At 47.5% G+C, this 26,283-nt stretch overlaps 4 protein-coding genes across 10 annotated transcripts; 2 read left to right on the forward strand and 2 right to left on the reverse strand.

The window, feature by feature from the left end:
• The first annotated feature begins 281 nt into the window (after positions 1-281).
• On the forward strand, positions 282-6,212 carry eif2s3 (eukaryotic translation initiation factor 2, subunit 3 gamma). Its single transcript, XM_015955574.3, has 12 exons — positions 282-425; positions 1,346-1,409; positions 1,499-1,626; positions 1,842-1,963; positions 2,147-2,241; positions 2,364-2,522; positions 3,805-3,939; positions 4,007-4,101; positions 4,287-4,431; positions 4,515-4,684; positions 4,766-4,938; positions 5,825-6,212. The coding sequence occupies exons 1-12, from the start codon at positions 357-359 to the stop codon at positions 5,886-5,888; spliced, it is 1,419 nt and encodes a 472-aa protein (XP_015811060.1). The 5' UTR covers positions 282-356; the 3' UTR covers positions 5,889-6,212.
• A 193-nt stretch (positions 6,213-6,405) lies between these two features.
• On the forward strand, positions 6,406-10,842 carry lrrc31 (leucine rich repeat containing 31). The gene is made up of 10 exons (XM_054750977.2): positions 6,406-6,834; positions 7,566-7,748; positions 7,987-8,115; positions 8,300-8,467; positions 8,722-8,883; positions 9,078-9,260; positions 9,324-9,491; positions 9,568-9,732; positions 9,828-9,983; positions 10,066-10,842. Exons 1-10 carry the CDS (start codon positions 6,822-6,824, stop codon positions 10,461-10,463), a joined length of 1,725 nt encoding a protein of 574 aa, XP_054606952.2. The 5' UTR covers positions 6,406-6,821; the 3' UTR covers positions 10,464-10,842.
• lrrc34 (leucine rich repeat containing 34) lies at positions 10,648-14,486 on the reverse strand. 4 transcript variants are annotated; one of them, XM_015955577.3, is made up of 10 exons: positions 14,311-14,486; positions 13,781-13,893; positions 13,646-13,710; positions 13,489-13,575; positions 13,031-13,156; positions 12,874-12,969; positions 12,114-12,268; positions 11,886-12,041; positions 11,502-11,628; positions 10,648-11,425 (listed from the first exon to the last, which is right to left on the reverse strand). In XM_015955577.3, exons 1-10 carry the CDS (start codon positions 14,478-14,480, stop codon positions 11,270-11,272), a joined length of 1,251 nt encoding a protein of 416 aa, XP_015811063.3. In that variant the 5' UTR covers positions 14,481-14,486; the 3' UTR covers positions 10,648-11,269. The 4 variants fall into 4 exon arrangements, with proteins under 4 accessions (XP_015811063.3, XP_015811062.3, XP_015811064.3 ...); XM_015955576.3 differs by having other exon boundaries at positions 12,114-12,265; positions 13,031-13,159; XM_015955578.3 differs by having other exon boundaries at positions 11,502-11,613; positions 13,031-13,159.
• A 3,943-nt stretch (positions 14,487-18,429) lies between these two features.
• mynn (myoneurin) lies at positions 18,430-24,722 on the reverse strand. Of its 4 annotated transcripts, none has more exons than XM_015955580.3 (9): positions 24,555-24,722; positions 23,378-23,472; positions 23,202-23,308; positions 22,198-23,132; positions 20,663-20,822; positions 20,139-20,317; positions 19,965-20,057; positions 19,551-19,676; positions 18,430-19,142 (listed from the first exon to the last, which is right to left on the reverse strand). In XM_015955580.3, the coding sequence occupies exons 1-9, from the start codon at positions 24,619-24,621 to the stop codon at positions 18,730-18,732; spliced, it is 2,175 nt and encodes a 724-aa protein (XP_015811066.1). In that variant the 5' UTR covers positions 24,622-24,722; the 3' UTR covers positions 18,430-18,729. The 4 variants fall into 4 exon arrangements, with proteins under 4 accessions (XP_015811066.1, XP_015811067.1, XP_015811065.1 ...); XM_015955581.3 differs by adding an exon at positions 23,958-24,025 and having other exon boundaries at positions 23,202-23,472; positions 24,555-24,604; XM_015955579.3 differs by having other exon boundaries at positions 23,202-23,472; positions 24,555-24,719.
• Positions 24,723-26,283: the final 1,561 nt, after the last annotated feature.

A 26,283-nucleotide genomic window follows, 5' to 3' on the forward strand; every position in this document is an offset into this window, starting at 1 on the left:
TAAATTGACGTTAATTAAACCAAGTTTTGTGTTCAGTAGCAAAAAAATCTAAACTATTTATTTATTGGTTATAACGAGTAATGATATAATAAATTGTTCTTTTACGAACGTGATAAATTGCATCAGCATTTGAGAAAGGACCCGTTTTTCTTTCAGTCAGAGAAATCATACGAGATATTTTTAAATATATATGTATATAAATGAAAGTGGACATAATTTACACGTTTTTTGTTAAAGTTACAGTTTTTGTTTGATTTTGATCAGAGTAAAACGTTTTTTGTTTTTTCAAAGAAACGGTTTGGTAAATTGATCAGGCATTCGGCGGGGCTGCCTCTTTCATTCCCTTTCCAGCGAAGATGGCGGGTGATGAGTCTGGAACAACGCTGGGTCAGCCTCATCTGGCCAAACAAGACCTCAGCTCTCTGGTGAGTCTCGTTTCAGCGGTTTCTACACACCCCTGAGTTCACGTTTCAGGCTGGCAGCCCGTCGTTTAACCGAAAGCAATCCGTTAACGGGGGGAAATTGTGCGGTGAGCGGTGGCCGGGGCTGCGCTGCCTTCACCCGGCACATGACGGCAGGCCCGGCGGGGTGGAGAGTTCCTAAAGCACGAGCGGAGCCTCCAGGTTCTTTAAAGCGATTTAGGCGTTCACGTGTTTCTAAATTGTCGCTATTTTGTGTTTGCGACTGTTAAGCTCAAAAATTAGCTTCAATATTAACTGTCAGGAAGTAATTTTGGTGACGTATTTCTGGGTGATGTTATTGTGACACTTCAGTGATGAAGGCGGTGTCATAAACCTTTAATAACAGGGTTATTATGGTGGGGATGGGATTAAAGATCATATCTATAAGGTAGAAGTTAGGTAACGACTTCCTGTTCCGGTCCAGAAGAAGACAAATAAAAACGTTATTAATCTAAAACTGTTTAAACCTTTAGATGTTACAGGAATCCACCATGCATTTCCAGATGTGACTGCAATAAACTCATGATAACACATTCCTGTTATTTCTGCTGCATCTTGTTCCAAACTCTAGTTTCATCCATCAGTCTTTCAGGAATAATCTCTAACATCCTTAATTAATTATTAGTTTTTTCTTTGGAGGTTTTATTCTGCTGAGGAAGCAGGAAGCTGCTCGTCCTTTCTGATGGTCTAACGCGTGGTCCTGGTCAGACCTGGAGCTCATTTTCTCTGATTACGGACCTTGTCCCAGGCTGCTGTGATGGGTTAGGGTTAGGCTCGTCTTTGTTCCTGATAATCTGCAGGATTAACCCCAGAGACGCCGCTTGGCTCAGTTAATCTGTGTTATTTTGTACGTTTTGTCAGATCTGGGTGTTTTCTTTCGGCAGGACGTGTCCACCCTGACGCCTCTCTCTCCAGAGATCATCAGCAGACAGGCCACCATCAACATCGGTACGAGGCCGGTGTGCCTTCTGTTGTTTTTGTTTCTCTGCGGGTTTAAAGCGGTTCTGACTCGGTTCTGACTCTGTTCTGACTCTCAGGCACCATCGGTCATGTGGCCCATGGGAAGTCCACAGTAGTGAAGGCTATTTCTGGCGTTCATACCGTCAGGTTCAAGAACGAGCTGGAGAGGAACATCACCATCAAGCTAGGATATGCTAACGCTAAGGTGAGCGGTTCCTGTGCAGCGAGGATGGATCCGGGAGAATCCTCTGGGAAAAGCTCTCAGGGGGCGTTCTGGGTCTTTATTTCCTCATTAACGGCATTATTGAATAAAGGAGAGTTAAATCTGCTTTATTTTGAAATCCTGAGAGCTGATGATTCATCTTCCTGTAGACGGTTCTGTTGGAACCTTGTCATTCTGATTGTTTCCTGTGGCTGCAGATCTACAAGCTGGACGACCCCAGCTGCCCCCGGCCCGAGTGCTACAGGTCGTGTGGCAGCAGCACTCCTGACGAGTTCTCCACGGACCTCTCCGGAACCAAAGGGAACTTTAAACTGGTCCGGTAAGCGTGGCGCTGTCTCTCACTCAGTGGTTCCTAACCTGCGCTCCCAGAGATCCGAGTCGGTCGGGAGGAACAAGCAGAACAAAAACACCTCTGTCAACATAAATGTAGAACGACGATCCGATTCCCTCAGACCAACCCAGAAGGTCGTGTTTATAAAGTCTTTGGTCTTCTGTCCAACAGACACGTGTCCTTTGTGGACTGTCCTGGTCACGACATCCTGATGGCCACCATGTTGAACGGCGCCGCTGTCATGGACGCCGCTCTGCTGCTCATTGGTGAGTCTGCTGGGTTTTATTTCACTAGAGGTGTTCTGATGGCGTCTGAGTCATCTAAACTGGGTCATGAGAAGCTTCAGAACTTCACGTAGAACCGCCTCTCTGCTCGTGTGTGTGTCCAGCGGGGAACGAGTCATGTCCTCAGCCTCAGACGTCCGAGCATCTGGCGGCCATCGAGATCATGAAGCTGAAGCACATCCTGATCCTCCAGAACAAGATCGACCTGGTGAAGGAGAGCCAGGCCAAGGAGCAGTACGAGCAGATCCTCGCCTTCGTCCAGGGTCAGTCCAAATTAGGGTTGTCACGGTAACCGGTGTAGCGGTAAACCCCGGTAAAAAAGTTGACAATAATAATAACCGTCTTGTTTTAAAAAACTATTATCATCTCGGTGGGTTACCGTGGCTGCGGTGTAGGCGCGGTGACCCTTACCAGCCACCGTATCATCTACTGAAGTTGCCGGCAGCACATGCGCACTTTGTTGTTTACAACCAAAACATTCTTGAAGCTAAAGCTGAAATAATGGCCAAAGGAGGAGACTGCAGCGCTCAGGACATTTATTATCCCTCAAAGAAGACAAAGTGGGAAGTACGGACATCTTCTGGATATGTGAAGAATGCCGAAGGACAGCTGATAGAAGACGGCTATCCTGTTTGCAGCACGAGCAGAAAAAGTGTGTGTGAAAGGCAGCAACGCTTCAAATCTCATGACACATCTGCGTGACCATCACCCACAACTCTACAGTCAACGCAAGGCAAGCTAACGTTAGCGTTTTAGCTCAAATGTGTGATCCGAGGATTTGGGTTGAGGGAGAATGCAACGAGTCGCTATATAAAGCAGCCGCAGCGCCGCTACCTGCATATAAACCGTGTCGCGGACACCGCCATGTTGAAATGACGCTATGCATTACGGGGCTCCCAGGGGCAGATAAGAGTTGGTCTCTCTCCGAGAATAATTATGAATTTAACAACGATTACTGCCTGATGACATTTTCCCACATCTGCAAAGCTCACTGGAAGGACACAAACCGAGGACAATATTTACCTGATATAGGGTTTATTACTCAAGTAAGGGTAAAAAAGTATCTGATCAGAAGGCTACTTGAGTACTGAGTATCATCTGATCTAATATGTTTAAATGATGACATCAAACAGACAAAAAATAAGAAGTTATGGGCAAATATTGGTATTTTAAAGACTAAAGGGGAAAAATGTAAACAAATAAACAACATAATTACTAAATAACACATTTTAGGCAAAATTTAGACACAAACTGAGGACAATATTTCCTGATATACAGGGTTTATTTAATTGTGTGAAAATGTAGCACGTTTAAAAAAAATACCGCGATAATACCGAAAACCGTGGTAATTTTGGTCACAATAACCGTGAGGTTACATTTTCACACCGTGACGACCCTAGAACAAACGGTCCGCTCCAGTACCAGAACTCCCGGAATCAAGCTTCAGTGAAACGTCTGTAGAAACAGACTAATGAAGTTTGTCTTTAATGAATCAACATTACTCTGAGGAAACTCTGATCTGGTGTTTTTGACCCTCCGCTGCAGGAACGGTGGCCGAAGGCGCTCCCATCATCCCCATCTCAGCACAGCTGAAGTACAACATTGAGGTGGTTTGTGAGTACATCGTCAAAAAGATTCCTGTTCCCGTCAGAGACTTCATCTCCGAGCCCAGACTCATCGGTGAGGAACACCAGCGCCGGCTCTTTATTTGAGATTTGAATGTATTTATCGTGTTTTTATGCTTCAGTCATCAGATCTTTTGATGTAAACAAACCTGGATGTGAGGTTGACGACCTGAAAGGAGGCGTGGCCGGAGGGAGCATCCTGAAAGGTGTCCTGAAGGTGAGGATCGGAACAGAAACGCTCCTGGTGTTTTAGGCTTTGTCTAAACCTCGTGTGTGTGTGTGTGTGTGTGTGTGTGTGTGTGTGTGTGTGTGTGTGTGTGTGTGTGTGTGTGTGTGTGTGTGTGTGTGTGTGTGTGTGTGTGTGTGTGTGTGTGTGTGTGTGTGTGTGTGTGTGGCCTCCAGGTGGGTCAGGAGATCGAGGTTCGGCCTGGTATCGTCTCTAAAGACCATGAAGGGAAGCTGATGTGCAAGCCCATCTTCTCTAAGATCGTTTCTCTGTTCGCGGAGCACAACGACCTGCAGTACGCGGCTCCAGGAGGTCTCATCGGTGAGGGACGGGCCTCGGGTTCTCCTGGGTTCTCCTGGGTTCTCCTGGGTTCTAGTGTTTAAGACAACTCTCTCTCTGTGTAGGTGTGGGCACGAAGATCGACCCGACTTTGTGCCGAGCTGATCGGATGGTGGGTCAGGTTCTGGGAGCCGTCGGAGCGCTGCCGGAGATCTTCACCGAGCTGGAGATCTCCTATTTCCTCCTCAGGAGGCTGCTGGGAGTCCGCACAGAGGGAGACAAAAAGGCTGCCAAGGTGAGCCATGCATCATGGGAAATGTAGTCCCAGCTCCTCTGGACCTCCGGTGTAAACTTCCGGCGTTCCTTTGTGTTCCAGGTCCAGAAGCTGTCTAAGAACGAGGTTCTGATGGTGAACATCGGCTCGCTGTCCACCGGCGGGCGGGTCAGCGCCGTCAAGGCCGATTTGGCCAAGATCGTTCTCACCAACCCGGTGTGCACAGAGGTGGGAGAGAAGATCGCTCTGAGCCGACGTGTGGAGAAACACTGGCGGTAAGGAGAGTCTGGCCTGCAGCTGCTGGGGACTAGTTAGAGGCTAGCTGGGGACTAGTTAGAGGCTAGCTGGGTACTAGTTAGAGGCTAGCTGGGTACTAGTTAGAGGCTAGCTGGGGACTAGTTAGAGGCTAGCTGGGTACTAGTTAGAGGCTAGCTGGGGACTAGTTAGAGGCTAGCTGGGTACTAGTTAGAGGCTAGCTGGGGACTAGTTAGAGGCTAGCTGGGTACTAGTTAGAGGCTAGCTGGGGACTACTTGGAGACTAGCTGGGGACTACTTGGAGACTAGCTGGGGACTAGTTGGATAATAGCTGGGGACTAGTTGGAGACTAGCTGGGTACTAGTTAGACTAGCTGGGGACTAGTTAGACTAGCTGGGGACTAGTTAGACTAGCTGGGGACTAGTTGGAGACTAGCTAGGGACTAGTTGGAGACTAGCTAGGGACTAGTTGGAGACTAGCTGGGGACTGGTTGGATAATAGCTGGGGACTAGTTGGATAATAGCTGGGGACTAGTTAGAGACTAGCTGGAGACTAGTTAGAGGCTAGCTGGGGACGTCTAACCTCTGCATATTTCCAGCTGGAGGAGAGTTTCCGCTGGAAGGATTCCCAGATCTGAGACTCGTCCACACTCAGATCCGACCTGGGCTTGATTTTTGTTGTCGTTTTAAACGCGGTTTGTCTTTTTCAAACTGGACCGTAATCCAGATTTATGAACTCCAGAAACACGATGGAAACCAGGTTTTCTCCGTGTTTTGTTTTTATTTTATTTGAGATGAACGCCCAGAAGCTGGTGGGTTTATGGTAATAATCCTGTTTAGTGGAAATCAGAGGTTAGAAGTTGGTGTCAAACGTCTCACTGCGTCTGTCCTGTTTGTCTCCTCGCAGCCTGATTGGTTGGGGACAGATCAGGAGGGGCGTGACCATCACACCAACGGTGGACGACGACTGAAAACCGGACCGGACCTCATCCCAACGACTCCATCTTCCCACTCCTAGCTTCTGTTTTTGTTTTTCCTTCAGAGGAGGACGTACGGGAACACATTAGGGACATTTCACAGGATTAATGCCGTCTCCTGTGTCACCTCTGCTCCACTTTTTCTGCAGCAACTCGGAGGTCCGACTCCACCGGTTCTCCTGCTGGAGATGAAGGAGAGCAGAGGAGGAGGAGGAATGCCGAATACTCCTCCTCCTTACAGCAGGAGTCCAGTCAGAACAGAACCAGTCCTGCACTGGGTGCAGATTCAGTTCCAGTTAAATAAACCTGAAAAGAAAACGTCTCGTCTGGTTTTCATTGCCTCATCTTCTACTGGAAATAAAGAATAAATAAATAATTTAAGCAGATTAGAGCGGTAACACGGAGGTGAGCTGAGTTTATCATGTGGTCACCGATTCTAACTAGATTTGTTTAAAACGTGTCTGTTTTAATAGGTGAAAAGTGGTTTTTAATTCATATTTGGGGAAGAATGTTTTAAAAGAAGTTGTTTTTATTCATAAAAACATTCTGTTGGGTTTTCTTTGGATTTTTGCTGATTTATCAACGAGATTAGGAATTTAATCTAGACTGGGATTATGGACTCGTTTAAAAGAACCAATCAAATGTTTTTACTTGGTGAACAAATACGTGATTTAAAATACGCTTCTGGTGTAGATCAGGTAAACATTAGCACAGAAGGTGGTGTCCGTCGCACTTCCGGGATGAGAGACGTCACGTCTCGCGCTCGTCACATGCAGGTACAGGTGTGCAGCAGCCGAAGACAGAACGAGATGAGAGTTCTAAACGAAAGATTCGGTTATTTACCATAATCTGTATAAACCGCGTTGCGTTCAGGGAAGCTGGTTGTTAACGGTTCTGACCGGGAGACGAAGGTTCGTGCAGACGGACATGGAGTCAGCAGGTAAACGCGTTTAATCTCAATTATTGTTTCAGTCCAATAAAAACTGGAACTGAATACGAGCTTGTGTTATTTGGGTGTAATCCTCAGAGAAAAAATCTGAATAGTTGAATAATTTGGACAGAGTCACGTGTTCTTGTTTACTTTCGTAATTCAGCTGTATAGCCTAGTGAACTAGACCAAATTCTTGCTTTGCAAAGTTTGAATTATACATTTATAAATGTATAAATAATTTAAATAATACATTTATTTAGTCTGGCTTGCCAGGCTAGCTGTTACTGATAAAACAAACACAAAAGGCAGATAAAAATATCTTTGGTTTGATCATTGGGTTTATGTTTTTATTTACCTTTTGGCTCTAATCTGGTAGCTCCAAACCATGATGAAGCCTCCTCTGTACTTATTAGCTGTAGCCCACAGGTTCTGGTTTTGGGCTGTTTTCTAATTTTTGCTCAGCTCTGCCCTGCTCACACACATGAATGAATGATTTTTAAGGTAAACATCTCATGAAGATTCTGTTATTGCTAACATGAATTAGCAGGTAGTGATGGTGAGTTCATGGACCAGAACAGAATCAAACGTTTGGGCTTCAGATTGGCCGATACCGATCACCAGCTGATTTTTTAGGATACTTTCATACAAAACCAAGAAATCAGCGTGACAGACCTGGTGTTTCATCCTCTTTCATACGGATGATTATTTTTGTGTCTACTTTATTTCTGATGTTGGCTCAGATGGTCAGCTGAGGCGGGACGGTGGCAGCCAGAGACGGTCTCCCTTTGACGTCATCATGAGTCAGATCCGCAGGAAGCGTTCAGCCTCCGACAGGAAGCCACTAGGACGCTTCCTGTCTCGGACCTCAGAGCAGACGGGAATCCCAGAGGACGCAGAGCCAGAGAACAGAGGACCGAGTCCAGGTGAGGAGGAGGAATGTGTCTCTGGTGACCACTTGGACAGATGGCCAGAGAAGAACTGTGAGGAGACTTCATGGTGCGTGCGTGTGTGTGTGTGTGTGTGTGTGTGTGTGTGTGTGTGTGTATGTGTGTGTGTGTGTGTGTGTGTGTGTGTGTGTGTGTGTGTGTGTATGTGTGTGTGTGTGTGTGTGTGTGTGTGTGTGTGTGTGTGTGTGTGTGTGTGTGTGTGTGTGTTTTACAGCTGAGAGTGAGCGTGATGTCGGCTGGGGTCGGGTCTGTGTTTTCCTGCAGAAGCTCGGAAAGAATTCTGACAGCCGGAGTCTCAGTGTTGCTCACTGTGATCTGACAGCTACAGACCTGCTGGAGCTTGGTACACACACACACACACACACACACACACACACACACACACACACACACACACACACACACACACACACACACACACACACACACACACACACACACACACACACACACACACACACACACACACACACGCACACACACACACACACACACGTATATAACTTTGTGGCCCGGTTCCTCCTCAGCATCGCTGCTCCCGTTCCTCCCCCAGCTGGAGGACGTGGACTTGTCCTGGAACGAGCTGATTGGTGGAAGTCTAAGGGCGCTGACCTCTCACCTCCAGCTGGCGGGCGGGATCCGGATGCTGAGACTCTGCAGCTGCAGGCTGAAGGATGAAGACATCGCTGCTCTGGGTGAAGCTTCAAGATGTTTCACTTACCTGCTAATCTTAATTTAATCTCACTATTTTCTTCTTTTCCTAATCCCACTTTCGTGAACCCACGTGGACCTGTGTAACTGAAAATGCTGATAATTAAATCTGATGGATCAGAAAACAGAAAATGTCTTAATTTATTTAGAACGTGGCCGATTTTGGCCTCTTTTTAATTTCCTAATCCCAGTCATAATCCTAATCCTAAAATCTCTGCTGTTTACTCATCTACTGCAGGTGAAGCTCTGGGTTGTCTTCCTCTCCTGGAGGTCCTGGACTTGTCCTGGAACAGCGGGGTTGGTGGCGGCGCGTTAGGCCTGCTGGGGAAACTCCAGCCATCGCTGAAGGAGCTCCACCTGGTGGCGTGTCAGCTCACCGCAGCAGACGCCGCCTCTCTGGGTAATTCTGACGCCTCACCTCAGCTGGACAGCAGTCCCGCAGCGTCTCCATCCCGATGGGTTGGGTGATGTTTCAGGGACAGCAGGATGCCAGATTTTGCCGACTTCCTGCTCTGATTAAAGAAACTTCCTGTAAATGTTCCAGCTGTGTATTCAGACGTTTTTAAGGTGGATTCGTCTGCGTTTCCGTCTCAGGAGGACTGGTAGCCGACCTTCCAAAGCTCAGCCTGCTGGACGTCTCCTATAACCCTCAGCTCACACAGGAAGTGGACGCCGGGGGCTTCAGAGAGCTGTCCTCCTGCCTGTCCCACACGGTCTCTCTGACTGTTCTGCAGCTCCAGGCCTGTGGTCTGACGCCCCACAGCCTGGAGGATCTGGGTGAGCGGATTTAAACCCTCAACCTCGGTGGTGCTTAGAGAATATTTATGATCTGTCCTGCAGGGAGTTTGCTCTGCTGCCTCCCCTCTGTGCGAGAGTTGGACCTGTCCTGTAACAAACAGCTGACTGGGGGACTGAACCGTCTCACCCCTCACCTGGCTCACGTCACACACCTGGAGATCCTGGACCTGCACCTGTGCCGCCTGTCGCCGGCCGACCTGGAGGCTCTGAGTGAGTCGCTGAAAGACATCAGACTAAAGCTCAGCAGGTTTCTGCAAAGACGGGACACGTGACTTGTTGTCTCTAGTCCAGGTGCTCCCCTCTCTGTCGGCGCTGATGGAGCTCGATGTGTCATCCAATCAGGAGGTGGGGGGCGTGGTCAGTCCGCTAGTCTCCGCCCTCCAGCTGTCGCAGATGAGGCGGCTGCCGCTCAGCAGCTGCAGGCTGAATGACGAGTCTTTCACTGCCCTGGGTAAATGTACACACACACACACACACACGCACGCACGCACGCACGCACGCACGCACACGCACACACCTGTAGTAACACTCTGTGGTTGCTACCAGCCCTGGCGGCGCCTTACCTGCGCAGTTTGGATCTCTCCTGGAGCAAAGTGGTCGGTGGACGGTTGTTTCTGCTGCTGGACGCTCTTCAGCCGTCCGTCATCGTGGAGCTCCGCCTCAGCAGCTGTGACCTCACCACCGATGACCTGCGTCACCTTGGTAACCTGTACACCTGAGGATTACTACTTCCTGTTCACCTGGAGCAGGTAATAACCCTGTGTGATTTGTCTGTTTTGACCAGCTGAGGTGAGCAAGCACGGTCGTCTGTCCTCCCTCCGGGTTTTGGACCTGTCCTACAACGGGACGGTCGGCGCCGATGGCTGGACGGCCCTGTTCACAGCTGGAGGTCTGGGCTCACTGGAGGACGCCGACCTCAGCCTGCGACCTTCGACCTCTGCCCCCTGCTCGACCTGGTTGCCGGCGCTGCTCGGCGCTCTGCCCAGAATGCCAGCGCTGGCCCGGCTGGCGCTGCGGCGCTGGACCGTCGCACCTCAGGAGAGACAGCGGCTGACGCACAGCACGAAGAACAGAAACGTCCAGCTGGAGTTGGATCAGAACCTCACGGAGTCGGAGTGGAAGTCGACCAATCAAGAGGAGGGTCGGCCTCCGGGACACAACCCCGTTTTTATTTTTCACTGATTTGTTATAAAACCGAACGAGTTCCAGGAGTTTTAATCCGGATTGAAGGAGATGTTAAATAATCTGTAAAGCCGTCAGGAGTCGATGCTTTTCATCATAAATAACTCGTAATTCATAAGTTTTCTGATTTCAAACAAACAAAATTAACTCAAATCTAGAAAATCTATTTGAAAAACATCAACTGTTCGTTTTATTAGAGTTGTGTTTTATTTTTAATAACTGATGAATAAGTCGAGTTTACATTCTTGTAAGGTAATAAATGTATATCTACTTAGTACTGAAACACTCGATTGATGCTTTTTTTTTTTAGAAATTTAACAAATTTAGACTGACATCCAACAGGAAAGGCCTTTCAAAATAAAAGTATTGTGCTTTCTGATTGGATTAAATGTATCTCGTCACTGTGCTTTTACTTTGGTAGGATGTTCCTGTTTCACAGCTGAGTCTTTAGTTTGAAATGATCCGATTCCATTAACCAGGTTTTTACTCTAAAACACGATGTTGTGTATTTTTAAATAAACGTGACTCAGAACTCACACCTGCTGAATAAAATCTAATAGTTTCACAAACGTTTGAAGTCAGGCGCCTCATCCACGTGTCTGCATTTGTGGACAGAATACGTTTATAAGTTTAATGTAGCCATAGCAACAAGAGACACGCTCATAACAACAAACATCAGCAGGGTTTAGTTTTAGTTCTTTAAAACTTCAGACAGGAAACTTTGGATTTTCTTCGTTAGTTTACAGGTAAGGAGGTCTGATTCGGCTTTTTGAACGGAAACGTGAGCTTTTGGGCTCTGAGGAACGTCAGGAAGTAGCAGCTCCAACCGTCTCTAAACAGAAAAGCGTGCTGCGTAACCTCTGGTTGACCTCGGCGAGGAAGACGTGACCGTCCACTTGGTAGGGGCTGACGTCTGTGTGCTCTGGAGCCAGGTGACCGCCGGAGATCAGCTGTGAGAAGGCCTGATGGAGGAAATGAGCGTTGGCGTAAAAGACGGGGGGAGAATCAGGAGGAGGAGCCTGGAGGGGCGTGGCTCACCCGGCAGACCGGCTCCTGCAGCTGGTTGCCCCAGATGTACAGGTGTGTGAGACCGGAGGCGGAGGCGACGGCCTGGGACAGAGACAGCAGTCCCTCCGTCCTGATGTTGTTCCTGCAGACAGAAAACCTGCAGGAGGCAGAACTTAAACGTGGCTTCCTGTTCTCGGGTTTCCTCTCATTAAGCAGAAGGAATATTTATGTTAATTAATTAAAATACATGTTTTATTCCCTCAGAAACTTTCAAATCCTAGAAATGAACAAAACTGGAAAAACAGAATCATTTCTTTAAAAATCCATGAAGTCAGAAAACGACTCAGTTCACCTGAACCCAGCCCAAAGGTCAAAGGTCACAAGGTTTTAACTTCTCAGACGGACTGGACTCACTCTCTCAGGGGGCACTCGGGCCGAGCGATGGCGCCACTCAGACACGTCGCGCCTTCATCCTCGATCCTGTTGGCCGACAGGTCCAGGACCTCCAGGGAGGAGTTCTGGGTCAGAACCTCAGCCAGGTGCTGTGCTCCGTCCCGGGTCACACGGTTGCTGCAGCAGAAGTAAAACTCAGCTTAAAAGACTTTGTTTGGACCGAGCTGGACCAGGACTTCTGGGTCCTACCAGCGCAGGTCCAGGTAGCGCAGGCTCCGGTTCTGCTTCAGACCTCTAGCCAGCCTCTCCAGGCCCGTGTCAGTCAAGCCCATCTTCCCCAGATGGAGCTCCACCAGGCTGCTGTTCGTCTCCAGCATCTCTGAGAAGGACCAGGTCCACTCCTCCTGGGACAAAAACTCATCTGCTCTGGTCCAGTACTGACCCAAATGAACAAGATTAAACAAGAGAAGACCAGTTCTGGACCAGTTAATGCCGTCCTTCTGAGACCAGTGAACGAACTAAACGAATCCCAGTGCACCCAGTTGCTGCTGAGCAGCAGTGGTGGAGGAAACTGGTTGTCTGGAGATGAGCAGCTAGTTAACCAGGATCACTGAAGAATCTGATCCCAGAACAGAACCCTGTGGAACTCCACGCAGTCACTCTGGTTCTCCACATAAACCTCTTCCTAAAACCAATCTGCTCACCGGGATGTTCTAACGAAACGAGTCCACCTCTGAGGAAAGATCTAACAAGACCCGGATGCCTGCTGACATCATCGTTTCCCTGGAAACATCAGGATGATCTGGACTTACCATAAAATGTTTAAACTCAACAAATAATAAAAGATCTGAGCAGGAGGTCGAAACACCAGCAGGCTGCTTGTTGGTGTCCATGGCAACGGTTCTGGGCCAGGGTCCGACGGGCTTCCTAATTAACCCTACTGACCCAGAATGTGTGGTTCTGATGGTCCAGAGTCGGAATCTGGTCCAGACCTGGACTGAACCAGTACCTGCAGGCTGAAGAGCAGCGGCCGGCTGATGTCCACGGAGCGAAGAGTCTGGTTGATCTTCAGCACGATGCTGAGAGTTAAAACATCAGTGGTGTCCTGCAGAGACACGGGCAGCTTCAGTGTGTGTGTGTGTGTGTGTGTGTGTGTGTGTGTGTACCAGGTCACAGTCGGCCAGCTGCAGCTCCTGCAGCGTCTGGTTCCTCTGCAGCGCGCGGCCCAGAGCCACGAATCCTTTCTTACTGAGTTTGTTTCCAGACAGCTTCAGAGACATCAGGCTGTGGTTCTGCTGCAGAAGAAGGAACTCTGTTAGTCGTTAGGACTTTCGTCCTAAACGTTCAGGTTTCAGCTGTGAGGGAGCAGGTTTGAGTTTGTGAACGCTTCCCGTCGACTCTGTAAATGTTGAAACCTCAGGATGACCTGATGGTTACTTATTAGTTCTGGTTTTAGTTTAACGGACTCACTAGCATCAGCTGTTAGGGTGATCTGTATTCCCTCCACGTGGATCAGCAGCTTCTAGACTTTTCTGAGGTTTTGTTAAATATAAGCTGGGGTTGGAATCTAATTGTAAAAGATGAACCAGCTGCAGCTGCGGCTGAAGGACATCCTAACACCAACCTGCAGACCTCCAGCGAGGAGTTCAGCTCCTTCCTTCTGAATGTTGTTAAACATCAGGTTTAAGGAGCGGAGGGCTGAATTCTCCACCTGCTCAACAGGAATCACACATTAAACACCGTGAAACCAGCTGTTTCAGCCTGATGGATGATTCGTCTACCTTTATGAGGTCTGCGAGGTGTCGGGCGCCTTCGTCGCTCACGTTGTTGTACCTCAGATCCAGACCTGCTCACAGAAAACAGCTGATGTGGTGCATGTGTGATCCAGGGGTTCTGCTCTGAACCTGACCACTCACCTGTCACAGCCTGGTGGTTCTGGAGACATTTAGACATAGCAAAAACATCCTCGTCTCCGAGCCTCTGGAGGACGGGCTGATTGTCGTTTCCTCTCAGGTTTAAGGTGAAGTTTCTGAAACAGAATAAGAGTTTAGAATTGGTCCAGAACTCCCGATCCAGTCTGGATGGAACCAAGGCATGTAGCACCACAAAGGGTTAAACATGTAACACATGAATAAAAGCTAAGTTCTGATTTTATTTTGTACAACTCAGAACATATGGATGTATTTATCTGTTAAAATTTTTGATCCAAAGTTTATATTTTAAAAAAATCAAATATTTTACGTGTGATTTGGATTCAATGCTAATTCATCCCCATCTAAAATGTTCTCAGGTTGAGTTTTTATTTTCTATTTTTGTGTTCTCTCTCATTTTTCTTTATTTACCTGTTTTGTTTCAGACTCTTAATAAAGACCCTGATGTGGCAGTATGCTAGTGCTAATGTTTCGCTAGCTGATAAAACTTTACGCTTTTAGGCTCAGAAACTCACCTCTCTGCTTCAGACGTTTGCTGTAAAACATTTAGAATGAAAGGATTAATTTTTATCTCGTGTTTATCACAAACAGCTGTGTAACGCTGTGAAATTGTTTCGTTAGCCATCATGGAGGTCGGTACTAACGTCTGTTGCCATGGAAACAACAGAGGGGTCATATTTACCATTATTAGACCAAATCAAATGAACACAGAGTAACAGAGTCGGGACTGGTGTAGATACCAGATGATTCTGAGACAAAAAAGGGCTGAGCAGTAACACAAAAACCCACCAAATTTATGATCAGATATGAAAGGATATAAAGCACGTCTGAATCATGATGATGTGAGTAAAAACTATTTTCCTGATTACTAAAATGCACTCTCTGTTCCAAAAAGTAACTATTTTGTGGAGGAGGAGATATTGTCACGGTGTAGGAGGTGGAGACGGCGGACCATGTGTGGATGAGCTAAGCAGGAGGTAAAAATGCAGGCTTCAGTAAAAGTAAAAAATGGTTTAATGGCAGGATGGGATGGGATGGGATGAACAGGAACAGGAACAGGAACAATGAAAGGACAGGGGCAAAACAGGTGGTATAAATACAGAGGGCTAATTAGGGAAACATGGGCAGGTAAACGAGGGACAGGTGAGAACAATAAGGGTAATCATGGCAGGAAAGGAACACAGTCAGGCGGGCAGGGGCAGATCGTGACAGATATGTTTCTAAGCCATGTCCTGTGATGGAGAAGCTGTTAGTGAAGATCTGATAACTCCATGTGGTAAATGGGTTATGGTAAACCCATTAACCAGTAAATTCTTGACAGGCCTTCCATGCAAAAATGGACAAATGTCTTTGATGCAAATTTCCTTTCAGTGTTTACATTTATTCTTTTGCGTTTGTGCTTTGATAGTTGTTCCTGTGTAATCTTGTTTTAATAGGTGGGAGGGAGAACACCATCACGTTTTAACTTTCAGGGTCAAACCTGAAGCTTTGGAAAATAACTAGATAACAGAAAAGAACCAGAGGAACCTGACATTTAGTTTTAAAGCATCAGCCGGTCCAGTCATGACCAGAGATCCCGTCTGGGTTTGTTTTAGAAACCAAGCCAATAATTCTGCAACAAGAAAAGCCCTTCATTATAATATCAGGCACATTTTTTACATTCATTTATTCAGCCTTTTACACTCTAGGTCACTCGTTTTTCAGCATTTATAAAATCTGGGTTTATTATCCTAAAATATAACAGAATAAACTTTCATAGACACATTAAATGGTGGAAATCTCAAGTTTTATTTTGGAATTTTATATTAAACACTAATATACAGGTGCTGGCCAGTAAATTAGAATATCATCAAAAGGTTGAAAATATTTCAGTAATTCCATTCAAAACGTGAAACTTGTACATTATATTCATGCAATGCACACAGACCAATGTATTTCCGATGTTTATTACGTTTAATTTTGATATTTATAGGTGACAACCAATGAAAACATCAAATCTGGTATCTCAGAAAATTAGAATATTCTAAAGGCCAATGAAAAAATGTTTGTTTCTCTAATGTTGGCCAACTGAAAAGAATGAACATGAAAAGAATGTGCATGTATAGCACTCAATACTTAGTCGGGGCTCCTTTTGCCTCAATAACTGCAGTAATGCGGCGTGGCATGGACTCGATCAGTCTGTGGCACTGCTCAGGTGTTATGAGAGCCCAGGTTGCTCTGATAGTCGTCTTCAGCTCCTCTGCATTGTTGGGTCTAGCGTATTGCATCCTCCGCTTCACAATACCCCATAGATTTTCTATGGGGTTAAGGTCAGGCGAGTTTGCTGGCCAATCAAGGACAGGGATACCATGGTCCTTGAACCAGGTGCTGGTGGTTTTGGCACTGTGTGCAGGTGCCAAGTCCTGTTGAAAGGTGAAGTCTGCATCCCCATAAAGTTGGTCAGCAGCAGGAAGCATGAAGTGCTCTAAAACTTCCTGGTAGACGGCTGCATTGACCCTGGACCTCAGGAAACAGAGTGGGCCAACACCGGCAGATGACATGGCACCCCACACCATCACTGACGGTGGAAACTTTACACTGGACCTCATGCAACGTGGATTCTGTGCTTCTCCGCTCTTCCTCCAGACTCTGGGTCCTTGATTTCCAAAGGAAATGCAGAACTTGCTTTCATCAGAAAACATAACTTTGGACCACTCAGCATCAGTCCAGTCCTTTTTGTCCTTGGCCCAGGCGAGACGCTTCTTGCGCTGTTTCATGTTCAAGAGTGGCTTGACACACGGAATGCGACACCTGAATCCCATGTCTTTCATGAGTCTCCTCGTGGTGGTTCTTGAAGCGCTGACTCCAGCTGCAGTCCACTCTTTGTGGATCTCCCCCACATTTTTGAATGGGTTTGTCGTCACAATTCTCTGCAGGGTGCGGTTATCCCTAGAGCTTGTACACTTTTTTCTACCACATTTTTTCCGTCCCTTCGCCTGTCTGTTAATGTGCTTGGACACAGAGCTCTGCGAACAGCCAGCTTCTTTAGCAATCACCTTTTGTGTCTTGCCCTCCTTGTGCAAGGTGTCAATGATTGTCTTTTGGACAGCTGTTAAGTCAGAAGTCTTCCCCATGATTGTGGTGCCTTCAAAACAAGACTGAGGGACCTTTTAAAGGCCTTTGCAGGTGTTTTGAGTAAATCAGCTGATTAGAGGGGCAGCAGGTGTCTTCTATATTCAGCCTTTTCAGAATATTCAAATTTTTTGAGATACCAAATTTGGAGTTTTCAGTAGTTGTCACTTATGAATATCAAATTTAAATGTAATGAACATTGGAAATACATTGGTCTGTGTGCATTGCATGAATATAATGTACATGTTTCACGTTTTGAATGGAATTGCTGAAATATTTTCAACCTTTTGATGATATTCTAATTTACTGGCCAGCACCTGTAAACAGATAAAATACTGATGAAAATGTTGTAAAGACCAAAAAACACAGATTTTTGTCCCTTTTTGCTTTATTTTGTCTGAATGTTTTTATACAGCAACCTGTTCAGATATAATTCTCACAACTGTACAAGAGATGGAAGTTCATAAAAACAACAGGAATGCTTCATTTAACCTTCTAAATAATAAAAACTGCTAAAGCATCGACAGATTAACAGACTCAACGTGACACTTTCACTAAAAGTAAACAATAAAAACTCACTAGAGGAAAAGTTTCAACTATTAAAACACATAAAGATTAGAAAAACTAAAGACTCTGTTCCTGAAACAAGATTTAATTTATTCTTAAACTGCATAAATCAGACGTGTTTAAAAATAACGTTTTATTCAGATTAATATCAGAAACACGAATAAATGCACCCATGAGGAGTTTTAATACTTAAGCCAGAGTGGTGCATCAGATTAAATAACCAGGATGTCACGTTAGTTTCTGCAGCTGATTAGTTTAAATTCAGGATTAATAATCTGGAAACATCTGAAGTCTCTCGGATTATTTACACGTTTAGATGGGGCGACGGTGGCACAGGAGTTAAGGCCTCGCAATCGGAAGGTCGCAGGTTCGAGACCCGCTCAGTCTGTCGCTGTCGTTGTGTCCTTGGGCAAGACACTTAACCCACATTGCCTGCTGGTGGTGGTCGGAGGGACCGGTGGCGCCAGTGCTCGGCAGCCTCGCCTCTGTCAGTGCGCCCCAGGGCAGCTGTGGCTACATCGTAGCTCATCCCCACCAGTGTTTGAATGTGTGTGTGAATGGGTGAATGATTGATTGTGCTGTAAAGCGCCTTGGGGGGTTCCAGGACTCTAGAAGGCGCTATATCAAATACAGGCCATTTACCATTTAGCATTTAGATTAGGAAACTCGTCTCTTTGGGGATTTTAAATCAAATCTTATCATCAAAAGGTTTTATTCATAAATCCTGAAAGTAAAAATAACAAAATAAAAGAAAAATTCTGCTTTTATCAGAAGTTTCTGAGTTTTAATTTGTCAAAAACTCATAATCTAAAGCGTCCTGCTCAGCAGCAGGTGAACTAAAATGTTTAATAATTCCAGCGTTAAAAAAGATGTTAATCCTATTTCACTTTAATCCTGGTGAACAAAAGTCCATTCATAAAGATTTGTCTGAATCCGTGACAAAAATAAAGCTTCAAGATATTTGAATACGTTTATTTTGGAGCTCAAACATTAAAACTAAATGTTTGCATCTGAAAAACTAAATAAAGAGGAGGCAGAAACCTGTGTGTGTGTGTGTGTGTGTGTGTGTGTGTGTGATACGGTGATGTTGTGACTTTTACTTTTGGTCACGTCTAAAACCCAAACTGTTCCGGTCGAGACGGAAGAACAAAGAGAATTCCAGCCCCGCTTCCGGATTAAAGCCAACTTTTGTTTTTATTCCAAACACAAGTTTGGAATGGAGGAGCCCCTCCTTTCTGGGTGACCCCTGACCCCGCTCACTGCTGAGGGGGCGTGTTCTCAGCAGTGTCCACCGTCCTGATGATGACAATCTGCTCCAGGCTGGCGGCAGGCGACGCCGCGGGCCTCAACTGCTCCACCAGGGCGTGCAGCGTGTCCGAGTTGATGGTCTGCTCCTGGTCGGGTTCAAAGGTCACTGGCTCAGTGGAGGCCAGCGGGTCGTGGGCAGGCTCCGCCTTGAAGTCCTGGATGAGGGAGGCGGCGGTGGTGGATTTGGAAGAGACGGCGGCGGCATCTGAGGGGGTGGTGGATGGCGCGGCGGCTTTGGGTGCGGGGGTGGAAGGTTCCGGGTTGGGTGGCTCGGCCTCGGAGATGGAGTCCAGAGACTTGTTCTCCTGGGAGAGTTTACTCTGAACAAACGCCATCGGGTGGCTGGAGGCCAGAAGTACAACTGCAGAGAGAAACCAGTGTTATTCAGGAATTACCCACAATCCCTCAGGGGACGGGGCAGGAGGAAAGTTAGCACCACAACATTAATGTTTAACGGTTTAAAAACACCAGATTATCTGTTTCATCCCTCAGAAATTAACAACTAGTTATCTTTGGACTGGATTAGATTAGATTAGGAAGGAAATGAAAGGTGTTTAGTCAGAAGCACATCTTTACGTCGGTCTCTTCTAGAACGCTCCAAGACAAGTTTTTATGATCAGATCTGTAAAGTTCAAACCCAAGCCGGTTTTGCCCCGCTGCATTATGGGAGGTGTAGTTAGACGCAGCAGAACAGCACCTGCGTCTCTAGCTAAATCTAGGACGTCATTAATAAAATGTGAACGGCTGGTGTTGGGGACGATCAGCTGACCGGCTCGCGCCCGCTCCTTGTGCTGTCGAACTTCATCGGCGTGAGCCTTCTCCTGGTGTTTGATCATGTTCTTCACGCTGGCGAAGCGGTTCCCACACAGCAGACACTGAACTCCAGAGTTCCCATCTGAGCAGAAACACAAACATCCCATAAACGCCACGCACCAACACTCTGAATCAAACAGTTCATCCAGCTTCCTGTTAGGACGGGTCGGCTGTTCCAGCCGCTCCTTCCAGGAAAAGATCGTTTGTGTTTATTCTGGTTTCACGCCTAAAGCTGCCTTAAAATCGCTGCTGCTGAAGAAAAAACGGATTCTTCGCATTTCCTGTCAGACATCTTTAACTCAGCAGAGCAGAAACACCAAATAAAACATCTGAGCTGAGCCGGACTCGGCCACCAGACAGATACACCAACCTGGATGGAGTCGCCTCATGTGCTTCTTCAGCTCTGACGACGTCACAAACTTGGCGTCACACTTGGATTGAGAGCATCTGTACGGAGTCTCTCCTGGAAAACAAAGCCGCCGTTAAGCGTGTTAGAGCCGCGGCCGGGTCCGCGGTGATCCCAGGAGACGGAGGTGAGCTCCACCTGTGTGTTTCCTGGCGTGGGCGATGAGGGAGGAGGAGACGGAGAACGACATCCCACACAGATCGCACTGGTACGGCTTCTCGCCGGTGTGCCGGCGCTTGTGGTAGGTCAGCGTGCTGGACTGAGCGAAGGCCTGACCGCAGATGTCGCAGACGTACGGTTTCTCCCCGCTGTGGAGTCTGAACCAACAAACAGCACCAACATTTGTTCATGTTTGTAGTCTTTCTGGATCCTGACGGCCACGAATCAAAGAACAATAAAATCACCTGGGATCACCTGGTTTTTGTCTTTCTCCCCAAACGGGTTTCAGATTTAACCAACAGCAAAAGGTTTAGCTTCAACCCACTGAAGTGATTTTGTCGACTTCGTCATTTAAATCGTCTCTGAATTATTTATTTCTTCAGCATAAAAGACAATAAATTCTGCATGAATACTAAAAGAACAAACAAATAACTGTGCGGTTTATTTTTCTCCTGGTCTAAACGAACCCTGAGCCCAGCAGCAGGGGGCGCTGCTCTGCGTACCTGATGTGTATTTTGTAGTTGGAAGACGTGGCGAACTTGAAGCCGCAGCGCTCGCAGGTGTACGGCTTCTCCTCGCCGTGGTGCATCCGGCGGTGAGCCACCAGCTGACACTTCTGAGCAAAACACTTGTCACAGCTGCTGCAGCTGAAGGGCTTCTCACCTGGGGAGGGGGGGACACACACACACCTGTGTGAGCTGTAGTAGCCAACGCCTCGCCACAAATGGTTAAAAACCAGAGAAGGAGAAGCTCGATGAGGACGATCCACCATTCCACTGAAGCAGTAGTGGTGAGAGATCAGTAACAAATCTCTCTCTCACACACACACACACACACACACACACACACACACACACACACACACACACACACACACACACACACACACACACACACACACACACACACCATCAGGTCATGTGACTGAATTTATAGGAACTAATTAATTTAGAAATGAGGAACAGAGAAACTGGACTCGTTCACTAATGATGTCCCGAACCCCCCCCCCGACCTGTGTGGATGCGTAGGTGCCCCCCCCCGACCTGTGTGGATGTATAGCCCCCCCCCCCCTCACCTGTGTGGATGCGTAGGTGCCCCCCCCCCCCCCCCCACCTGTGTGGATGTATAGCCCCCCCCCCTCACCTGTGTGGATGTGTCAGCCCCCCCTTCCCCCCCTCACCTGTGTGGATGTATAGCCGCAGCCCCCCCCCCCCCCTCACCTGTGTGGATGTATAGCCGCAGCCCCCCCCCCCCCCTCACCTGTGTGGATGTATAGCCGCCGCCCCCCCACACCTGTGTGGATGCGTCGCCCCCCCCCTCACCTGTGTGGATGTATAGCCCCCCCCCCACCTGTGTGGATGCGTAGGTGACCCCCCCCACCTGTGTGGATGTATAGCCCCCCCCCCCCCTCACCTGTGTGGATGTATAGCCGCAGCCCCCCCCTCACCTGTGTGGATGTATAGCCGCAGCCCCCCCCCTCACCTGTGTGGATGCGCCCCCCCCCCTCACCTGTGTGGATGTATAGCCATCGCCCCCCCTCACCTGTGTGGATGCGCTGCCCCCCCCCCTCACCTGTGTGGATGCGTCGGCCCCCCCCTCACCTGTGTGGATGCGTCGCCCCCCCCCCCTCACCTGTGTGGATGCGTCGCCCCCCCCCCTCACCTGTGTGGATGCGTCGCCCCCCCCCCTCACCTGTGTGGATGCGTCGGCCCCCCCCTCACCTGTGTGGATGCGTCGCCCCCCCCCCCCACCTGTGTGGATGCGTAGGTGACCCCCCCCACCTGTGTGGATGTATAGCCCCCCCCCCCCTCACCTGTGTGGATGTATAGCCCCCCCCCCCCCTCACCTGTGTGGATGTGTCAGCCCCCCCTTCCCCCCCTCACCTGTGTGGATGTATAGCCATCGCCCCCCCTCACCTGTGTGGATGCGCCGCCCCCCCCCCCTCACCTGTGTGGATGTGCCGCCCCCCCCCCCTCACCTGTGTGGATGTGCCGCCCCCCCCCCTCACCTGTGTGGATGCGTCGGCCCCCCCCCTCACCTGTGTGGATCCTCAGGTGCGTCTTCAGCTGCGTGGCCTGTCTGAAGGTCTTGGAGCAGAAGATGCAGGAGAACGGTTTCAGGCCCTTGTGGATCTTCTCGTGGCGCCGCAGGCTGCTCACGTCTTTGAAGAGTTTGTTGCACTCACAGCAGGACAGCGTCTCCCCCATCTCCCCTTCCTGGACCTCCCCCTGCTCCTCCTCCTCCTCGTCATCCTCAGCTCCCAAGATCCCAACTTCTTCTTCTTCCTCCTCCTCCTTTATCCTCCTCCTGGGGCGGCCCCTGCCTCTCCCCCGTCCTCTCCCCCTACCCCGCCCCCTCCTCCCGTCTCCGAAGCTCAGCCGAGGCTTCTTGGTAGGAGACTCGTCGTCCTGGGAGGGGCTCCAGTCTGCAGAAGTGTCTCCAAAGTCCTTCAGGCTTGTGTCAGAATCCACCTCGAACAGATCATCAGATGCAGACATGGTGGACGCTCCTCTTCCTCGTCCTCGGCCCCTCCCTCTGGGTCTGCCCCTCCCCCTGTAGCTCTGAATTTTGGGCATGTCGGACGAGCCGCTCTGCTCAACCTGCTCTTCGCTGAAGCTCTTCGGCCTGCGGCCCCTCTTCCTGCCTGTCCCTCGATGGCCGACACCCTTCTGCGCTGCGGGCGTGATCTCTTCATCACTCCTCTCTTCAAAGTCAAAGTCTTCCTCTCCGGGCTCGTAGTCCTGGTCCTTCCCTTCCTGCTCCTCGCTGTGCCACTCCCCAATGCCAGAGGCGATAGACAGAGGGAGGGGAGAGCTGGGGCTGCTGGGGCTCGGGGGCGACGCTCCAGCCTCCTTGTCCAGCTCTGACTGGGACTCACCTAGCTCGGACCAGTGAAGGACCTCCTCCAGGTACTTGATGGCCTCGGACATTCCCAGGAACACAGCAGCCCGACGCACGGCGGCCTGCCTGGTGCTGAAAACACAAACAAATGTCTGCATTTCTGAGAAGCAGCAGCTTTGAGACAAAAACATGCCGTCTCACCTGCTGAGATTCATCTGGCCGGTGTAGACGAACTCCAGGAGCTTCTCCAGAGAGTACCTGCTGACCTTCTCAGGGTCTAAAATTGTGACTTCTTCGCCTTTCTCAGCCTGGCCAGAAAAAAAGTTGCTGAAGGCAGCAAGGATGTTGCGGTGAGCTCGGAACTCCACGTCTTTTACCATGATGGTGATGTCACACAGGAAGTCCATCTCTCGCTGCTGATGGAGGCGCTGCAGGAGCAGCCTGCCATGGTTGGCGAGGTGAGCCATCGCAGCTGTACGAACACAAAGGAGAGGATGGTTTAGGGACACATCAAAACCTAGAAAACCTGTCTGGTTTTATTCAAATGTTTAATTTATCCAATCTGGTTTAAATCAGATGTTTCACTACGGGTTGATAATCTGGAGAAATTGTTTCCAAAAAGATGAAGAAACTCCAGCCTTTTATGGTGCTGTTGTCTCATCAGGGTCACTAGTAAAGCACTAACACTGGAGTTAAGAACAGACACGCTTCGTGACTAAACAGTTGTATAAAATCTTAAGAAAGGGCTCAAAATGTTGGGTAAATTATCACCACTGTGCAGAATAACTGGATTATGTTCAACACGTGATCTGTTTGTTATTTGTTTTATTTTGTGATACTTTTAATTACCTGTAAGTATTTTATATAATTGCATTCTGAACCAGTGTGTCTGCTTTAAAGTTCATGTGAGCATACAGAACATGAAATCAGTTAAACTAAATCAAAACACAAACGTACTCAGTGGTGTTGAGCGCAGTTTGGTAACCAGTTAGTTTCCCCTCCTCTTTAACTTGTAGATTTCCCTGCTGAAGACGGAAATCATCTTTAAACAGAGCAGAAACATCAGGAAAACATCCTGATGGGGAGCAGGGATCTGCAGCCTCACTGCTGACACCAAGAAGTCATTTTGGAAAATAAAAGCTCGCGCCTGCTTCCTGAACAGGCCGACGGTTCATGCTAACGCTAGCAGCTACACCGTAAATTAGTTAGAGTGACCTCTAACAGCTGGCTACTGGTTAGCCGTAGTTAATATGGTTTCCCCATCACATATAACCCACATCAGATGTGTTTGAAATAACTCCGGGGTTACCAGAGGAGCTGATGCGTCCCGGTGAAGCTAACTGTTTTTGTAGCAACGGCACGCGCGGAAACCACGGAGCTCTTATTTCGAAGGTTCGACAGTTTCTCCAGGCGGGGTCGACATAAGCGGCCCCTAAATCTGCAGAAACGCGGATTTCAGCGACCTTCTGTGCAAATGTGTGGTCGGTCGCACTGATTTCATTGCGTAACTTCGTTATTTTAAACCAAAGTATATAAAATAAAAGCAGAAAGTACCTTCTAATATCGGTGATCCCAAATCTTTATCCACGTGACCTTGAAGATATCGCGAGATGTGCCGCATTGACCAAAGATAATGGCGGGTTAAAATAATAACCGTCGTGTGTCGACAACAAACGCCACAAAGACAGGGACGATCTTTCTGTTGCTTCTTTGATGTCTAACAAAATCAACCCTAACCCTATATGTACGTTTTGCCTTTTCTTGGGCATTTTTTCTTCTAGTTTGTCAAGAAAAACAATTTTTTTGACATTTAACTTATCTGTTTCTGGTGCTGTGAAGCTTGGAGGATTTTTACTGCTATATTTTAGCTTTTTTCACTTTTTGAGCATTTGTTATGATGCGTAACCATGGCAACAAGCTGGTTTACAATCGGGAGCAGCTGATTAACATTGGAAAGGCTGAAATAATACCTCAACTGAAGCCACAAGTCCCACATGAGCTAAAACGCAAGAAGCGTGGGTGCAGAGCGGGAGCAAAACGGAGACAGAGAAAGAGGAAATTCAAACCATCTCTTCCATCGATCGTAATGGGCAATGGGAGATCACTGGCCAACAAGATGGAGGAACTCCAAGCCCTTTCAAGGACTCAGCCAGAGTTACGGAAGTTTCGGAACCGCTGGAGGAGATAATGCAAAGAAGGATTCTCCAGAGAATCAAGAAAATGATGGACAACCCTGAGCATTCTCTTCACAAGACTGTCCGACAACGGAAGAGTGTCTTCAGTCAGAGGCTTCTTCGGTTTGGCTGCAACACTGACCGCTACTGGAGATCCTTCCTGCCAACAGCCATTGTAATATACAACAACTCTTTGATGACTTGATTATTATTATTATTCTGAATTACTACAGCAATCAATTTCCCTCTGGGATTAATAAAGTATTTTTGAATTGAATTGAATTGAACAACTGACTATAATTACCACAGTAATGACAAACTATTCTAATTCACTGTGGATGAGACCTAAACTTACAAAATAATACATATTTCAAGTCAAATATTGATGCTAAATCAGTTATGTGCATTCCAAAGGTTTCTGTGCTTCAAAATGTAACACACACACACACACACACACACACACACACACACACACCTTTATTGTCTGCATCAATGCAGACTGAACTAAAATATTGTGAAGGAATGAGTGAAAAGATGATCAGCCCCACATCTGTTGTTCCCTTTTACAGCCTAAGAGATCTCACCACCCCTGCAGAAGATGGTAAATATAAAATATATTAAATACATTTGATTAAAAAATACATAGTTTTTTTTATAAATAAAAACCAGCACTTTATTGAGGTAAAAATTAATTCTACTCCATGTGTGACATTAACATTTGAAAATAATGTCTTTTACCCCCTATGTTGATATTTACCTTTTCACTATCATGTCAATAAAATGTAAAAGACAATATTTTTTGTTGCATATTTTGAAAATTTTGTGAAAATAAAGGTTATAATAACAGTAGGGAACCAGCGGTGCCTCTTTCCCTAAAAGCAATATTATTATTATTATTAAGAAACACATAAAATAATTCAATAATGATTAACTCCATATTCAAACATCTTCATATTCAGTTCACTTTATTTATGTCTCTCACATTTTCAGTTATTGAGCAGGAATGTTTTGTGGGTTTTTGTTTGATGACCTTTGACCTCCCAACTCACGGGATGAGCTTGAGTCAAACTGACACACCAACAGCTGGTGTGGAAAACAGGATTTTAGAT

This window comes from Nothobranchius furzeri, chromosome 7, assembly GCF_043380555.1.
Source record: "Nothobranchius furzeri strain GRZ-AD chromosome 7, NfurGRZ-RIMD1, whole genome shotgun sequence".
NCBI lineage: Eukaryota > Metazoa > Chordata > Actinopteri > Cyprinodontiformes > Nothobranchiidae > Nothobranchius > Nothobranchius furzeri.

What these genes read in the sequence shown, in the direction of transcription:
- mynn (XM_015955579.3), bottom strand. Translation starts at nt 24,621, where the DNA reads ATGCGGCACATCTCGCGATATCTTCAAGGTCACGTGGATAAAGATTTG. An exon ending in GGCCAGATGAATCTCAGCAG is followed by an intron (nt 23,133 to 23,201) that starts GTGAGACGGCAT and finishes TTGTGTTTTCAG; the next exon opens with CACCAGGCAGGCCGCCGTGC. An exon ending in GCACCTGAGGATCCACACAG is followed by an intron (nt 20,823 to 22,197) that starts GTGAGGGGGGGG and finishes CCCCCTCCCCAG; the next exon opens with GTGAGAAGCCCTTCAGCTGC.
- lrrc31 (XM_054750977.2), top strand. An exon ending in GAACAGAGGACCGAGTCCAG is followed by an intron (nt 7,749 to 7,986) that starts GTGAGGAGGAGG and finishes TGTGTTTTACAG; the next exon opens with CTGAGAGTGAGCGTGATGTC. An exon ending in CGATGACCTGCGTCACCTTG is followed by an intron (nt 9,984 to 10,065) that starts GTAACCTGTACA and finishes TGTTTTGACCAG; the next exon opens with CTGAGGTGAGCAAGCACGGT.
- lrrc34 (XM_015955575.3), bottom strand. Translation starts at nt 14,480, where the DNA reads ATGGTAAATATGACCCCTCTGTTGTTTCCATGGCAACAGACGTTAGTA. An exon ending in GAACCACCAGGCTGTGACAG is followed by an intron (nt 13,711 to 13,780) that starts GTGAGTGGTCAG and finishes TTCTGTGAGCAG; the next exon opens with GTCTGGATCTGAGGTACAAC. An exon ending in CCCGAGTGCCCCCTGAGAGA is followed by an intron (nt 11,629 to 11,885) that starts GTGAGTCCAGTC and finishes TGCCTCCTGCAG; the next exon opens with GTTTTCTGTCTGCAGGAACA.
- eif2s3 (XM_015955574.3), top strand. Translation starts at nt 357, where the DNA reads ATGGCGGGTGATGAGTCTGGAACAACGCTGGGTCAGCCTCATCTGGCC. An exon ending in GGGAACTTTAAACTGGTCCG is followed by an intron (nt 1,964 to 2,146) that starts GTAAGCGTGGCG and finishes TCTGTCCAACAG; the next exon opens with ACACGTGTCCTTTGTGGACT. An exon ending in CTCCGAGCCCAGACTCATCG is followed by an intron (nt 3,940 to 4,006) that starts GTGAGGAACACC and finishes TTTATGCTTCAG; the next exon opens with TCATCAGATCTTTTGATGTA.